The sequence below is a fragment of the Euphorbia lathyris genome, chromosome 2 (genome assembly GCF_963576675.1).
Source record: "Euphorbia lathyris chromosome 2, ddEupLath1.1, whole genome shotgun sequence".
In the NCBI taxonomy this organism is placed as follows: domain Eukaryota; kingdom Viridiplantae; phylum Streptophyta; class Magnoliopsida; order Malpighiales; family Euphorbiaceae; genus Euphorbia; species Euphorbia lathyris.
In genome coordinates, this window is record NC_088911.1 from 84319910 (window position 1) to 84336546 (window position 16637).

Here is a 16637-nt window from a genome sequence, read left to right on the forward strand (position 1 = left end):
CAAACAGCCTGTCTATCCGAAATCCTGTTGATAGCCTCCAAATTGTCAGACTCCACCGAAAGTCTTTTAACACCCATGCGAATGGCGAGTTTAATGCCAGACAAGATCCCCAGAGCTCCGCAGTAAAGGAGGAGCCCGTGCCTAAGTTATGGGTAAACCCAGCCAGCCAGGCGCCACCAGCATCTCGAAGAACTCCACTAGCAGCAATTCTGCCATTACTAAGGCAGGAGCCATCCGTATTCAACTTGACAACCCCTTCCCTGGGCTTCCTCCAACCAACTAACTGGACCTCTTTAACCGGGGAGGGGTGAACCATGGGCTCTCCTTCAAAACTCTTTGTAATAACAGAGAGTTTTTTTGAGAAGTAAAACCGGAGGTCAGGAATAAAGACAGTCTTCTCAGCAAATAACTCTTCATTCCTCCATTTCCACATTTGGTGACAAATAATAGCGAAGAGAATAGCCCCGTGCTCCATACTGGCCAACAAATTCCCATTAACCCCTTCAGAGAACCAGTCAATATCAGAGAACCCCATAAAGGAAGGAAGGATGTGGTGAGGAATGACCCCTTCCCAAACCTTTCTACTATTCGGGCAATCCCTCAAAGCATGGCACAAGGTTTCCACATGGCCGCTGCATCTGCTACAGGCACCAGATACAGCCAAGTGCCTTCTGTGTCTATCTGTATTCGTGAGGAGCCTGTCTTTGACTCCCAGCCATAGGAAACTCCTAATGCGGTAGGGGACTTTGAGGGCCCAAATGGACTTCCAAATTTCCAAGGGAGGATCAGCCCTATTAGGGGTAAAAGCTTCATAGGCCGATTTGCAAGAATAAGAACCATTATTAGTCAAGGCCCTGCAGTGTCTGTCCTTATCCTCCTCCTGATTACTAATCTTCACACCTCTAATATTAAGGAGGGTCTCCAGGCTAAGAAAGGAGTCGAACTTAGACCAGATCCAGTCTCCCTCCGAGTCCACCACATCAGCAATTCTCCAGGAGAGGAGATCATTCGGCGGAGGGGCGATGCACACCTCAATCAACGGTTTGTCACCAATCCAGGTGTCATACCAAAAACTAATGGATCTCTCATTACCCACCTCCAAGCCAATTTTCAAAAATTAAAATTTCTTAAAATATTATTAACTTTTCGAATTTTTTTATTTTAAAACTGTCAACGATCGTTTTGAAGTATTGAGTGGCTAACGATGTTAATGAACAAAAAATATATATACACATATAAAGTTCACTTGTTTAAAACTTGAAGTTGAGTGCCACAATGTTTAGTCTAAATAAAAAAAAATAAAAAAGAAGCCTCCTAGAATACTAGTACTATCATTCACTGAACCGGCCTTCACTCCAAATTTTATGATCACCACCTTCAATCTTTTTGGCTTTCCTCGGAACTCAATCCTTCCTCTGCGAATCTCCTTATCCGACAAAAATATCGAAGTCACAAGCAACCAGAGCAGATTTCCTTGCGTCTGTTTCCAAAAACGAACAAAGCAATTGCTTCGTTTCTCCTCCCAAAATCCAGCAATGCCTCCGTCCAAAGCGGTCAAAATCTTGGCTGAGTACGCTAAATCGAAGAGGTCTTCATGCAAGAAGTGCTCTCAAGTTATACAGGCTAAAACCTTGCGGCTGGGTTTGGTCAGCAGAGACCCGCGAGGGTTTGATATGACTAAATGGCATCACTTGGATTGCTTCTCCGAGAAGGTTGAATCGACGGAGGAGATTCTCGGGTTTGCTTCATTGAAGGTCACTGCTCTTTCTTTCATTTTAGCCTTTCTTTGAAGGTTACTTGGAGTTATAACTTGTTTAACGCTGATCTTGAAATGCGATTCTGTTTTCCTTATTTTGGCCTACAAAGTAATCCACATTCGTTATAATTTTGTGCATTCGAATGACGTGAATGTTAGTTACAATTTTGCGAATTCCAATGACTTGAATGTTAGTTGAAAGGGTATCTGGTATTATCTCTGAATTATCATAGATAATTTGTAACTTAAATTAGAATATTAGAACTAGAGACATCCATATGGATGTCGATTCTGCTTACAGTGAGCCAAATGTGTCATGCGCACTAGTGTTTGTGCTTAACCAAACACCATTTTTGCGATGGAAAATCACAATTCTGAGTTATTCTTCCCCTTACTATGGTTTTTGTTTAACATTTGCAAATATTAGTTTAATTGCCTGCTCTCAGTCTTTTGACTTTTCTGCTTTCTTCTGCTCTCAGGAAAATGATCAGGAAGCTTTGAAGAAAGTGGTGAGTGGATTTAAGAGCCACGTGGATGTGGTGCAAATTAAATTTGTGATGCTATTCAATATTTTCAATTCCCCTGAAAAAGTGGATAACTAAGAACCATCATAATCAAGACAATCACAATTGTTAGGGTAATTACTGTTGGGGCTCTGTAGGCTTTCATGTCTAACTCAGAGAAAGTATTTATGCCTCGAATCTAGAACTGAAAACTAACTTTTTGTGCACATTGGATGTTAAGAGAGGGAAAAAGCAAAGAGTCCGCTCGTATATAGTGGAAAGATGCTGGTAAATTGCATGTCCCAACTCTGTTTATTTGGATTGGCTCCTAACTACTGTAATTAGATAACCAACGTTTGTTTTTTCATTATTAAAAAGACCATGTGAGTTTTTATTGGTTGTAGATTTGAGAATTGAGTAGGTAATAGGTTTGAACCTCGCTTTATGAAGTGCACAATGAAAAACTAGCAAGTTTAAGCTATTGACTAGGTATTCTGGTCTGATATTAACCAATGACATAAGGCTTCTGACTAGAAGATTGATTCCAAGGAAACACTCAGCTGGTTGTAGAGGTCTTTCTAATTTTCATGCATATATGCTGAGAAGCTTGTTTGTTACATGGCATTGTAAAATATTAGTCATTGCGCAGCTCATATTATAAAGTCTACTAAGTTATGCATAGATAATTTGGAACACTTCAACAATGAAGCATGTTTTGGTTATGATTGGATTCTAAAATGTCATGGAAAGTTAGCCTGCAAGGTTTAAATTGATTGTGCTCGGGAAACTTTCTGATATAGATCTATTGGTGATATGGTAATTGATCAGGAAACAATTGGTAGCTGCTCATGCAAATCTATATCCAGTTTCTGACCACTTGGTCTGAAATCCTAAATTATCTTGTTGTTTTGCTTCCATTAAATCGTTAAAAGAGATCCTTTTGCTGTTGCATATATCAGTTAAATTCCTTCAGTCTCTGTTTGCTGTGCTGCATCTGTCATTGCCAGATGCAGATAAGGCATTGTCTTTCTCCACCATGACCGGGGTTGCTAAGAATATTATTTATAAGGTTAATCTTGTAATTTTATTTTCTAATTATAATCTTGATGTCGTGTGACTGAGAGGTCACGGTTCAAGTCTTAGGAGCGGCCTCTTGTCAAAAAATTGGCAAGGGAAGGCTTGCTCCCAGTACATCCTTGTGGTGGGACCCCTCCCCGGACCCTCGCATTAAGCGGGGACGCGTAATGCACCGGGCCGCCCTTTAATCTTGATAGATGACTTGGCTGTTTATTGTGGCTATCTGCTCACTTTCTTATTTTATCTTTTCAACTATTTCTTTATTTGTTTGAGTAATACTATAGGTATATAGAATTTCGTGGGAAGCTATTAAGGAAAATTTCCTTTTTATTTATTTTTATCAACGATAGATGTTTGATGCAACGGTAAACGTTGTTGTCGTGTGACCAAGAGGTCACGGGTTCGAGTCTTAGGAGCGGCCTCTTACCAAATAAATTGGCAGGGGAAGGCTTGCCCCAGTACACCCTTGTGGTGGGACCCCTCCCCGGACCCTCGCTCAGCGGGGACGCGTAGTGTGACCGGGCCGCCCTTTTTTTTTATAGATGTTTGATGCATCAATATCTCTAGTAGGATGTACATATAATGTTGCAAGAAAATTACCTTTTACCATGCTTTTAAAAAAAATAAATAAATAACTAGTTTTTGGCCCGTGCGATGCACGGCTTAATATATAAATATTAATAAAAATACAATCTAATAATTACAATTAATGACATAAATGTGTTATATAAATTAAATATTATTATTTGATTTTCACATTTACTTTAAATAATATTTTTATAGATAAATATAATAATAAAATAAAAACTAATATATTATATATTATATTATATTTTTTATCAGTAAAAAAGGAGGAAGTGACACCTCAGTTCCATCGTTACTGTTTTATATTATATATAGATATATAGAAAATTAGAGAGATTTTAGGGATTAATTTAAATTCTGTAGTACTCTTAAATATATGGGATAAAATAATCTTTTTATAGATAAATATACATAATAAAATTAAAATTAATATATTAAATTTTTTATCACTAAAAAAGGAGGAAGTGACACCTCAGTTCCATCGTTACTGTTTTATATTATATATATATAGATGTGTAGAGAATTAGAGAGATTTTAGGGATTAATTTAAATTCTGTAGAACTCTTAGATATAGTACGGATAAAATAATCTTTTTATAGATAAATATATATAATAAAATTAAAATTAATATATTAAATTTTTTATCACTAAAAAAGGAGGAAGTGACACCTCAGTTCCATCGTTACGGTTTTATATTATATATAGATGTGTAGAGAATTAGAGAGATTTTAGGGATTAATTTAAATTTTGTAGAACTCTTAGATATAGTATGGATAAAATAATCTTTTTATAGATAAATATATATAATAAAATTAAAATTAATATATTAAATTTTTTATCACTAAAAAAGGAGGAAGTGACACCTCAGTTCCATCGTTACTGTTTTATATTATATATAGATGGGAAGTGAATTTGGAGGGTGGATGGAACTTATAGGGTATAGTTGCCCCATAGATTTGTTGTTGTTGTTGCAACCCCTGCAGTTTTTTTTTTTTTTTTTCCCTTTAAGCACCAGGTGGGTACTTTTTAACTTTGCAGATTTCAGGAGTTAAAGATGTCGTTGAAGGAAGCCCAAATTCTGCTTCAGAGGTATTGATTGAAATGTACACAATACAAAATTTGTAAAATACTGTATAAGTCCTGCAAATGCATATTGTTCAAATCTTTTAAACTGTTATTTATTGTCTAAAATAAATACTAAAAAAATATGAATAGCTCAATAATCGATACCTTTAGATAGATTATATTAGTTATATTTGTAAATTGAAGAAGTAAACCCAATAAATGATTCAAATGTTTAGAGTCTAAAATAATAATTATACTCTGTTTTCTAAGCCAGAAGTATTTTCTAAGAAAATTATCTGTAAATATTCTGATTCTGATTTTCTTGATTACTGTTGAGATGAAAGATTTTAGAAAATGGTATATTTTTATAGCATCTCTCTTGAGTGAAAATGGAATTCATCCTTTGTCATTTTTCTCGTCATATATTCATCATAGCTTACACCTTTTTTTGCAATGAATTTCAGAGAATGGATGAAAGTGGGGAAGAACTTCAGTTGAAGGGGAAGATATCTATGAAAAGGAAGGTACTTGAATGCCTTTGTTTTTCTTGATTCCTATCAAGATAAATAGTTACATAAACTGCTCTTTTTCAAAATATTTCAAGTAAAAATAGAGTTACACCTTTCTTATCTTTCATCATATCTTTTTCATAATTCATAATTCAATTCAGAAAACGGTTGAAAATGGGGAAGAACTGGAGCTGGAGGAGAAGATAACTAAGTTAAGTAAGGTAGGAAAATGCCTTTTCATTATCTTGATTCCTATCAAAATAAAAGTTGTACAAATTGGTGTATTCTTGTAGCATCTATGTGTAAAAGTAAACATGAAACTCATTTATTGTTGTTGTTCATCATTATACTTATTAGCCATCACCTTGTTTATAACCAAATGCAGAGCACAGATGAAAATGAGGATGAACTTGAGCTGGAGGAGGAGGAGACATCTAAGAAAAAGAAGGTAGGGGAGGGTAGCATCTGTTTTCTTGATTCCCAGCAATATAAGAAGTTTCATAATATGCTCTACTTTATGACATCTCTTTTTAACTGGATTTGAATTCATCCTTAGTTTTGTTTTATCACAAATCCTTCATAGCTTACACCTTGTTTGTCACCTAACTCAGAGAACAGATGACATTGGGAAAGAACTTAAAGATAAGGAGAAAATATCTAAACAAACTAAGGTAGAAAACTGCCTTTTTCTTTTTAAAATTTCCTTGTTGTATTTGATAGGACCCTATCCCATTCTAAGTTGTCATAAAGTTATGCATTGAATGTTCTGAGTATTTAGTTGTAAGTGATTATTTAGCTACTGGACTTATACTGATGGTGTTTACCTTTTAAATACTTTCCATGGCCGAGATGGATATTTCTTTTTCTAAAGTGTACTTGCATTTGCTACTAGTTAACAACTCTTACTGAGGAAGCACAAGCTCAGCTTGAGATAACCTTTTCACTCGCTGACATCAAGGATGAATATAAGGTTTGACGGATTCACATTTTTGTATTTTTCAGATTTGGCATTCTCATGACATCCTTCTTATTGTTCATGTGTGTTTTCCTTACTGAGAAAACATAAGTCATTGATGTGAATTGCCGTAAGTGAGGGTCTTGTCTTAATAATTTTTATTTGCGGAAGATTTTAGTCCTTCCCATGTTTAATTCTTTCATTCTGATTCAGGGTGCTAAATTGTTACCAAAGTGGAAGGCATTCCAAACTATCATATTTCTTGAGCGGGTAAGAATTTGTTTCTGAACAGTTTTTCCATATGGAGACATAGAGCTGCACCCATGACCCACCTGTGCAAACATGTATTCACATGTTACTTCTAAAAATTCGATACTTGATAGTTCTAAGCATGGTCAAGCAAGTTGAAATTCAATGAAAATAGAAAGAACATGCGGATGAAAATGTAATGTGAAGAAATATTTGACATTCCAGTTGCTGGTTGATATCCGAATTGAAATATGCTTTCATGACATCTAATATCTTGTGTATTCTAACTACTGTTGGATGGTAAATGTTATTGCTGCTGTTCATTACTGTTTTTTCTTGTTTATATTGTTGCACCTAGTTATATTATATTCTGTGCATGTATACTCAAAAACCTTATGACATATTTGATTTTAGGGTAAATTTCAAAAAAAACCCCTGTGGTTTCACTTTTTTGCCAAAAAAGGACTGTGGTTTTTTCGTTTCAAATACAGGACTGTGGTTTATTCCATTACACTATTTACGGATTTGGTGAAGATGCCGTTAATTTGCTGACGTGGCTGAAGGGCAATTATGGGTTTTTAAAAAAATTAGGGTAAATTTAAAAAAAAAACCCTGTGGTTTCACTTTTTTTGCAGAAAAAGGACTATGGTTTTTTTTCTTTTCAAATACAGGACTGTGATTTATTCTTTACACTATTTACGGATTTGGTAAAGATGTCGTTTATTTGCTAACGTGGCTGAAGAGTAAATATGGATTTTTAAAAAAATTGATCAATAAATTTTTTATAACTATTTTGGGTCTACAATATTTACCGATGAATTTTTTATAACTATTTTGTGGCTACAATATTGACTATAAAATCTCACATGAGCGCAATCTCACATGGTTGTTCAAAGCCTTTTATAGTCAATTTTTTTAAAAAACTCATATTTGCCCTTCAGCCACGTCTGCAAATAAACGACATCTTCACCAAATCCGTAAATAGTGTAATGGAATAAATCACAGTCCTGTATTTGAAAAGAAAAAAAAACCACAATCCTTTTTCTGCAAAAAAGTGAAACCACAGGGTTGTTTTTAAAAAAATTTATCCCAATTTTTTTAAAAACCCATAATTGCCCTTCAGCCACGTCAGCAAATTAACGGCATCTTCACCAAATCCGTAAATAGTGTAACGGAATAAACCACAGTCCTGTATTTGAAACGAAAAAAACCACAATCCTTTTTTGGCAAAAAAGTGAAACCACATGGGTTTTTTTTGAAATTTACCCTTGATTTTATGATCTGCAATGGTCAGAAGCAACATTTTCGGCATGTTGTATTGTTTACAGTGTGTTCTTACTATGTTTTTTTTATTCTTTAATTTAAAAGAAAATGAACACTATGCAGGATGATGACCTCCATGACTCAAACAAAATTGCTGCATTTGATTTTGATGGATGTCTTGCAAAAACACACGTTCAAAGGTATTGATCCTATTGTATTTGTTCATAATTGAATGCTTTACTTAGTTTTATTTTGTTATTTTCATGAGTAATGGAAGCTATTAAAGAAATAACTCCATGTTCATGATTATTCTCCCTTGATGCCATTCTCTCTCTATTTAGGAATGAATTATAGATTTATAATTTATGGGATGGTGCTATTTCCTGGGCATGGATTTGTTCTTTTTTTATTTGACAAAAGTGTTATTTAGTAATTGAGTCAGTATTTTCTACTTTTTTCATTTCCTTTTCCTTCCAAAAATATCACGATTCAACTAGGAAATAGAAACTAATGTAAATCCAAGTGTTTATTAATTAACTTAAACAATTCTATTTCTTTTTTATTCATAAATTTCTATATAAAGGCAAAAAAATTTATGTATTTTTATTGGTTTATGTTTGATAACCACAAAATTTAACACATGCAAATGTACATACATGATCGAAATCTTGAGTGTTTGTTTAATGCCCAACATCCTAACCAAATTTAGCTCTTGTTAATTTCATCACACTATAACTATAAATGGTTCAGTGGGTTCTTAGGAAGAATGCTATGGAAAAAACACATCATTAATTATAGGGATAAGGGCCAAATTCAACCCTAAAGTTAGGGTTAAATTTGCACCATTTCATATGTTATCCCTTATAAGTGCAAATGCAAAACAAGGAAGCAATATAAAACAAAGTTATTCCAATTGAATTTTATGTGTTTGACAGAAATGGGACAACTGAATTGAGGAATCTCTATATTGAAAACTACTTCTATAAAGACAAGAATTGTCTTTAAGGTTCTTATCTTTATATATTCAAAATTGTTGACCAATGGAAGTGAATAAAAGTTTATTATGATTTTTTTTAGGGAAAGTTAAAAAAACTGCATGTGGTTTGCAAATGCAAATTTGTGGTTTAAAAGTTGGCAAACTCAGGTGTGTGGTTTGCAAACTCGGACATTGTGTCAAAATTGTTGTGGTGGCTATTTAAGCCAAAAGGGAGCAATTTGGAACAAGTTTAAGGAGACTTTTGCAGATTATCCCATATATATGAATTTGCAAATTAACTAAAGGAACTTGCATTGTACTAACTCTAACTCTAGAAATGGTGCCACCCTATTAAATGTAATATTGTATTGCCTTCAATTCCTTAAATAAGTTGAAGTGATTGTGCTACATGTATTAGAATATACCTTACTGGAATCCAGAGGTGTATATGCGTCTTGATATGCGAAATATGCAGTGGCAAATTCGCCTTATATTTAGCTGATAGATCAACATCCTATGGAATAAAATTTATCATTTTGTTTCATTTGTCAATAACATTGTTTATGTGCAAAAATGGAAATTGTTAATACCGTTATTCTAGGTTTGTCTATTGAAATATATTGTTTTTGTTTTTTATGTTGTTATTATCATTTTCATGAGACTGTAGTTAAGATGCCAACACATGTTTATGATACTTGAGATGGATGGAGAAATTGCTTAAGCTATGTGCTCTTACATCTTACTTCTGTTAGATATTCAAGTGTTATGGATGGAACTGAATTTTCTTTAGAATTAGATCTAAAATTTCAACAATTTACTTGATAATGATATGAATAACAACTTTACTACATGGATAGAAAGACAGGATAAGGGTGTTCTAGTCTTTTCGTTTTTAGTTTGATAGAACTTTGCGATTAGTTTTCAGTTTGCTGCTAGATTTTAGACTCTCTTTTTTTATCAATTTTGATTCATCAGGAATTAAAAATAATATTCCACATGTGATATGTTCATGTTTCTTCATTTTATTATGACCTTACTTTCCCAAGTTTTGCTTTCACTCTATAAGATATTATGTGCTACCAATCATTACTGGTTTCACTTCCCAAGCACCTGATCAATGTTTTAGGTTTTGAATCTTTTAAAATTCACTTAGTTTTGAGTGGTTTTTTCATACCTTTGTTGCACGAAAAGTTCAAGCTGGAAAACTGCAGAGATGTTCTAATCATGTTATTTTGATTCCAGAGTAGGTGCACAGTTTTGGTCCCTTATGTATCCTTCTATACCAGAGAAGCTGCATAAGTTATATAATGATGGCTACAAGTTGGTTAGTTTCTCTAGTTTCCAATTTATATATATATTTTGGCACCTTGTTGTTTTGATTTCATGGTAATTTATTGATTAGGAAATATTTAAAACTGTTTGTCATGATCAGGTTATCTTCACAAATGAATCCAACATTGATCGCTGGAAGAATAAAAGGCAAGTAGCAGTTGACTCGAAATTAGGACGCCTCAGCAACTTCATTAAGCATGTGAAAGTTCCAATTCAGGTTGTTCAACTTGCTGGCCTTTTTAGATGTCATTTCTTAATAAATGAGAAGTCCCATACATTGTATTGTTGAGTTGTCAATTGAGGTGAGAATATTTCAATTTAACCTTTGTACTTTTTGCATTTTCTAGTAATTTCTTGAGCGCGAGTTGCTATATGGCAGTGAGAGTATTCAAGCTTGCTGAAAACTAATTCATGGATGCCTTAATCTTTGTTGTTGCTAAGTTGCTTTCTTGATTTTCAAATGTGTAGAGAAGTTTAGATGCTGAACTTATTTGTTGATATTTAAGGTCCAAGTTTGTGTTCTGATACATTCTCTTAGATTTTTTATATTAATTACAAGAAAGAAATAATTTTAGCGAAGTACTTTTAGTGTAGCAGCTGTGAATAACTTTATTAGATGATACTTGGAAGAGGTCTTATCTTTGATGAATTGATCAAGTCCATGTACGAACTTACTTTTGCATGTGATTTTCCATAGCCCCTGTTTTTGCTGGCATTTTCATATGGTATCAGTTATGCTTGTTATCTGGAGTGAATGTGGGATTTTCTCCTTCCTATAATAAGTTCTTTTCCATCTGTTTTGGTTGAATATCTATCCAATACAACTTGAAACTTTTTGAAATTTATTGTGTTTGTGCAGGTTTTTGTAGCTTGTGGGTATTCCAATGGTAAAGTTGAAGATCCCTTTCGCAAGCCTAAACATGGGATGTGGCAGATCATGGAGAAGCATTTTAACTCTGGCATTTCGATTGATATGGATCAGTTATTTTTCTCATCACTTATTTATTTATTTATTTTTTTTTTTGTTATGTTTGAAGCTTTAAATTGTACTATTAACATGTGACTGCATCATGTCTTCTTTGTATAATCGTCAACTACCATGATATAATTTCTTTATTGATGACAGAGGTTTAATAAAGGCTTAAGTTCTTTGAATATGCAGATCCTTCTATGTTGGGGATGCTGCAGGGAGGATCAATGATCATAGCGATGCTGACATAAAATTTGCTAAGGTATTATTAGTTGTATTATAGGATTCTGTTTACCAGTCTCTTAAAAGTAATATCTGGCATCTCCAAGTACTCTTTGAGTCTCGAGTTATACAGTTTATTTTGTATATAAATCTCAAAAACTCTATATATGTGCCTTTGTCCGATTGTTGAAAATATAGTAAAAAAGCTTAAAGATGAAAGTTGTGATTACTTTTAAACCTTTATAATCTTGTTTCATCATACGACTCTCTCCTCTGAGATTAAAATTTGACATTTGCATTTTCATTAGGCAATTGGATTGAAGTTCTTGGTCCCCGAGGATTACTTTGGTGCTTAGAAGTATTTGGGCAGGCAGGTGAACCAGGTTTTAGTTTTCAGATTTGTAGTAATCATTTTCTTGTATATCTGATATTCTATCAACTAATGCATGCAAGAGTTCGTTTCACTGAAATTATGTATGCAAGAAGACGATTATATCCATGTTAAAGTCCTAGGGGTTCCTTGTGATTCTTGCTAACAGTGCTATTAGATGCTCTTATCTTTTAGAAATTTTCAGTTGACCTCTACCTTGTTGATTTCCTTTACAGTTAAAAGAATCTGATGAGTGTTTGGGTAAAATATTGTAAAGGGTTAAAAGAAAAAACTATTCTTGGTTTGCCCGATTCTATAATTAAGTCCTTGTTTTTTTTTTTTTTTTTTTTTGCAAACGAGGGCCAAGGTGGATGCTGTTAGGGTTTCAACGGATTTTTAGTTGACATCATGAATTAAGTCCTTTTTTTTTTTTTTTTTTGCAAACGAGGGCCAAGGTGGATGCTGTTAGGGTTTCACGGATTTTTAGTTGACATCATGAATTTGTTGACGTGGCATAGTTGCATTTTGTCAAACATTAATTTAACTCCTTTGGCTTTTTAACCAGTAAATTTCACTTCTTTGACTTTTTAACCAGTAAAATGTATTAAAAAAAACCAATATATATATATTGGAACGGGTGCAATGGACCCAATCAATGAAAAAAAAGAATTATGTTATCTCATTTGATGTAAGGAAAAAAAGTGCACAATTGTCACGTTTCAATTAGCAATGTCTAATGTACCGGGACAGAATTTCTCATATATATAATCTTTTTATTTTTTTCTCTTATTCTCTCTTTTTTTCTCCTCTCCTTTTATTCTGTACTCTCTCTCTCTCTCTCTCCCCCTCTTCCTCTCCCTCTCCCCTCTCCTCTCTCTTAAATTTCTTCTTTTCTCCACTGGTCTTCCCTTCTTGCTTGAGTTTCAAACTTGAACAGAAAATAGAGAGAAAGAGACATATTAGTATTACTGAATATTAAAACACAATTATAATTAAATGTCTAAATAAATCAACAGTATAAAAGAAGATCTAACAAAAAGCAGCAATGGAGCTAGATCGCTTATAGAAGTTCATGAAATCTGACACTTTTTGGATGAGATTCGATTTTGATTCGAGTCAGTTTCGTCTGTTTTGGATTATGATAATAGGAGTAATCCTTTTGTTGGAGTGTTGAGGCCGTGGCTACGATTGGAACTGGAAATTCTCTTGGGTCTGAAGGCCTGAGTGTGGAGATTGGTTCTTCAATTGCAAACCAAGGGAATTAGATCTTCCAATCTGCTTTTGCGGAATTTTCAAATTAAACTCTGGCATTAGAGAGTAGATTTAGTTAAAATTTCATCAATTCTAATTAATTTACAGAATTAACAATTACAAAAATCTCATATTTATATTCATATTATTTACAGTCTTTCTCTCTTCAGAAATCTCAGATTCAAAAGAAATCCATATGAATTGATGAGGAATGAAATTGAAATGTAAACAATGATGGAGAAATTCCGAGGGTGGTAATGGAGGAAGCGGATAGGTAGTTGCAGATTGTATGTGAGAACACTTTTCTAATTAAATAATTGGCGATTTTGGAGGATAAATAAACACCAACCTTAAATTAGAAATGGAATGGAACAAAAGAAAGACATTTCCATTTCCAGTTTAGTATAGCATATTTTTAATAAGGGCCATGGTAATTCTTTGCTTAGCTAATTTCTTTTCTTACCCGTTGACTTACTCCACACTTTATTAAGAAGGTCGGGAACAAACTAAGTCTCCAGACAGTTGTTTTCCTTACACGCTTGAGCTGCTCCTGTTAGTTCTTTGCCCGATTTATATTATGTTATTTCAGGTTCATTGATCAGCTCGAGGGTGTGAGCCCGACTCTATCGACCAAGATCTGCTTTCATTATATGGGCAATATAGATCTACTTTAGTAGATCATATGTCTTGTTCCAATATTTATTCTCAAAAGTTTTCGTTTCTATGTATTCGCAAACTCTCAAAATTTATGACCAACGGTATATCGAATAAAAAATGACAAATTGACTAAAGTTGACCGGTCATTTTTTCGAGATATATATTTTAATAGGAGGTCATCTATAAACAGATAATTTTGTATGAAAAAAGTGAAGGTTGTAAACAAACTTCTTCACAACTCTACACATGTTGACATTACTTAATACGTTGTAGTTTAGATACGTTAACAAAAATTGTTGTTCAAGGTTTCGATTTTCAACCAATCATTTGGCTTCCCAATAGTAACACATCAAGAAGGCTTTTACAGAAACTACAAAATTGATTCTTTGGTATGCTACATAAGACATTTTACACAATAATGAGTGGCTCAGTCTTTCCTACCAATGTCACCATCCAAAATGGCATGCCTTGTTAAAACAATCTCCTTGACAAGGTTCCTATAAGTGAATGGTCTAACTGCTGCTCTCAAGAACAATTCTGGAGGGATTCTACTCTTTTTTATCCTCTTCCTCCATTTACCTCTTCCTATTATCTTCCATTCCTTTGGACTCACTCTTGCTCTCACACCTCTCAATACTGTTTCATCTCCATCTTCTTCTATCTTCCTTTTCTCCTCCTCCATTTCCATTTCCTTTAGCTGCTTCTTATACAACTTAGTTGTCATCTCCACACTTCTCCTTGCTAGATTCTCCATTGCTTGTGCACTGCTTACTTCCTTCTTAAACTCCTTCTCCCAATATTCCTTTTCTTTTTCTTCTTCTTCTTCTTCTTCCTCTTCTTCACTCAAATCATCCTCCTCAGACCCCAATTCATCACCATCATCCTCGCCTTCTTCCATGTCCATGACAACGGCATCTTGATCATCAACATCACCATCATCTTCAATCCATTCAGTGAATTCAGTCTCATTCTTATTGTACTCCTCGTCGTCATCTGGCGCATCGCAACCTAGCTCCATTTCTTCCAGCTTAACCTTCCATTCCTTTGTATATGGATGCAACAATGGAACCGGATGATTGCTTAGCAAGAACTCCAAACACATGTTCTTCTTCTCCTCGCTCAATTTCTCATATGCATTCACCACATCATCAACAAAGGCCTTCTTATTCACTTTCACAATCTTACACAATCCTTCATAGTATGTACAAAATTGAACACTTCCTCCATCCTCACTTCTCAACTCAAATAAAAAATCTTTCTCTGTTTTTGGATCCAGAAATGGCATCAAGCCCCTGAAAAAATCCTCTTGAGGCTCAAATCTAACCTGATAAACTGGCCTCTTAACATAGATTATATCAGGCCTTAACCAAGCAGCACATTGTGTGATCAATTCCCTAGCTGTATTCCCTAATCTACCCATCAAATTCCACTTATCTATCCTCCTCTGTTTACTAGCTTCAACAATTACTTCACTTACCAATGTCCACTGTTGCCATGGTTGCTCATTTAGTCTCCATTTTGGGTGCCTAACAAATACCCAATAATGCCTAAAGCCGACACTTTTATCCATTTTTTTCAATCTCTCTTGGCAATCAACCGCCATTTCAAATTGCTCAATCCTCTCCCATTCTTCTTGGTCTTTCACTTCGCCGTACATCGTCGCACGCTCGTCGGTGAACTTACCCGCAATCGGATCCCCAACCACCACTCCTCGCCAGGAGTAGGGCCCAAATTCTCCGTACTTGTACCAATCGTAGGGATGTTTGAGATTAGGGTCGTCTTTCTCCATAAAACGGACCATCCGGTCATATCCGAGACCTATCATATTCAGCTCGTCTTCTGAGAAGTTATCGGCATGGTTCCTATTTGGGTTTTTGAGGCGATAGAAAAGGGATTCCGCCAGTTTTCGAGATTTAATCCGCGCATTTCGTTTAACTTGCCGCCGGAACTCAGCGTTGCCCTCGATTCGTCCCGGTGAAGCCCCTCCAGGTTTCTTCTTGCTCCGGCCGGCAAATGACCGTACTTGTCGTCTAGAAGAGACATCTTTGCGGGAAAAGGAGAGAGTGGAGAGCAACAGGGGTTTAGTGGCTAGGGTTTTGGGCCGAAGAAGAAAGGGGGAGAAAGAGGGGTTCAAGGCTTTAGAAAAGGAGAGATCCTGTGCCATCAGCATTTGGACAACTATGGAAAACCAAACGCTGATTGGAAATAAAGGAAGCGCTAAACACAAATAAGTGTTCATAATCTGATCCTCGACTTATAAAATTTAAAATAAAAAATTATATAAAAATAAATCATTTGGTTTTACCTATTTCTAAATACAATAGGTTTTAAAAGTTTGCAAACATACATTTCATATTTATGAGATTTGTAGTTAAGAAATCTGCAAATCAATTTTTCTATCAAACAATATCTGTGATTTAATTAATTTGTAAAATCAGATCATGTATTTTGGATAATTTGTAAAGTAAGTATTTTTAATCACGACAATAATTTTTAACTAAATAACTGAGTTTGTAAAATACACAAAGCACATAATTTTTGTTTGTAAACTTTTAAACCACGCAGACTATTTTTAAAAATTTGTCAAATTACAGATTTTATTGTTGTACTTTTCTCTATTTAAAATTGAGTTTTTTTAATTATTGTTATTATTATTAAAGAGAAACAAACAAATACTAAACAAAGAGAAGAATCTAACCAACTAGAAATACTATAAGAAACAAACTCAACAACATAGCAACCAAGTGAATAACCTCATTCGTTGTTCGACGAATAGAAGAGTCAAAACATCATTTCTATTACGGAGCAAGTCCTTATACTCTTTAATAACAATGCCGAATTCAGAGAGATCAACTCGAAAATAATTAAAAGCATCGGCAACTGACTTCGCATCGGTT

General features: G+C 34.4%; 2 protein-coding genes across 2 annotated transcripts; one reads left to right on the forward strand and one right to left on the reverse strand.

Moving 5' to 3' along the window:
* The first annotated feature begins 1285 nt into the window (after nucleotides 1-1285).
* On the forward strand, nucleotides 1286-12047 carry LOC136218779 (polynucleotide 3'-phosphatase ZDP-like). Its single transcript, XM_066005881.1, has 15 exons — nucleotides 1286-1754; nucleotides 2236-2265; nucleotides 4960-5010; nucleotides 5451-5510; nucleotides 5657-5716; nucleotides 5881-5943; nucleotides 6107-6166; nucleotides 6388-6465; nucleotides 6664-6720; nucleotides 8086-8162; nucleotides 10181-10262; nucleotides 10371-10487; nucleotides 11130-11251; nucleotides 11433-11502; nucleotides 11771-12047. The coding sequence occupies exons 1-15, from the start codon at nucleotides 1365-1367 to the stop codon at nucleotides 11816-11818; spliced, it is 1365 nt and encodes a 454-aa protein (XP_065861953.1). The 5' UTR covers nucleotides 1286-1364; the 3' UTR covers nucleotides 11819-12047.
* Nucleotides 12048-13947: 1900 nt separating this feature from the next.
* Nucleotides 13948-15956, reverse strand: LOC136218781 (uncharacterized). The gene has a single exon (XM_066005883.1). The coding sequence runs from the start codon at nucleotides 15908-15910 to the stop codon at nucleotides 14168-14170; it is 1743 nt and encodes a 580-aa protein (XP_065861955.1). The 5' UTR covers nucleotides 15911-15956; the 3' UTR covers nucleotides 13948-14167.
* Between the last annotated feature and the right edge of the window lie 681 nt (nucleotides 15957-16637).

Excerpts from the sequence above, each read along its gene's own strand:
- LOC136218779 (XM_066005881.1), top strand. The coding sequence starts at position 1,365 with ATGATCACCACCTTCAATCTTTTTGGCTTTCCTCGGAACTCAATCCTT. Across the intron at positions 1,755-2,235 it reads TCGGGTTTGCTTCATTGAAG|GAAAATGATCAGGAAGCTTT; the intron begins GTCACTGCTCTT and ends TTCTGCTCTCAG. Across the intron at positions 6,721-8,085 it reads CTATCATATTTCTTGAGCGG|GATGATGACCTCCATGACTC; the intron begins GTAAGAATTTGT and ends AACACTATGCAG.
- LOC136218781 (XM_066005883.1), bottom strand. The coding sequence starts at position 15,910 with ATGCTGATGGCACAGGATCTCTCCTTTTCTAAAGCCTTGAACCCCTCT.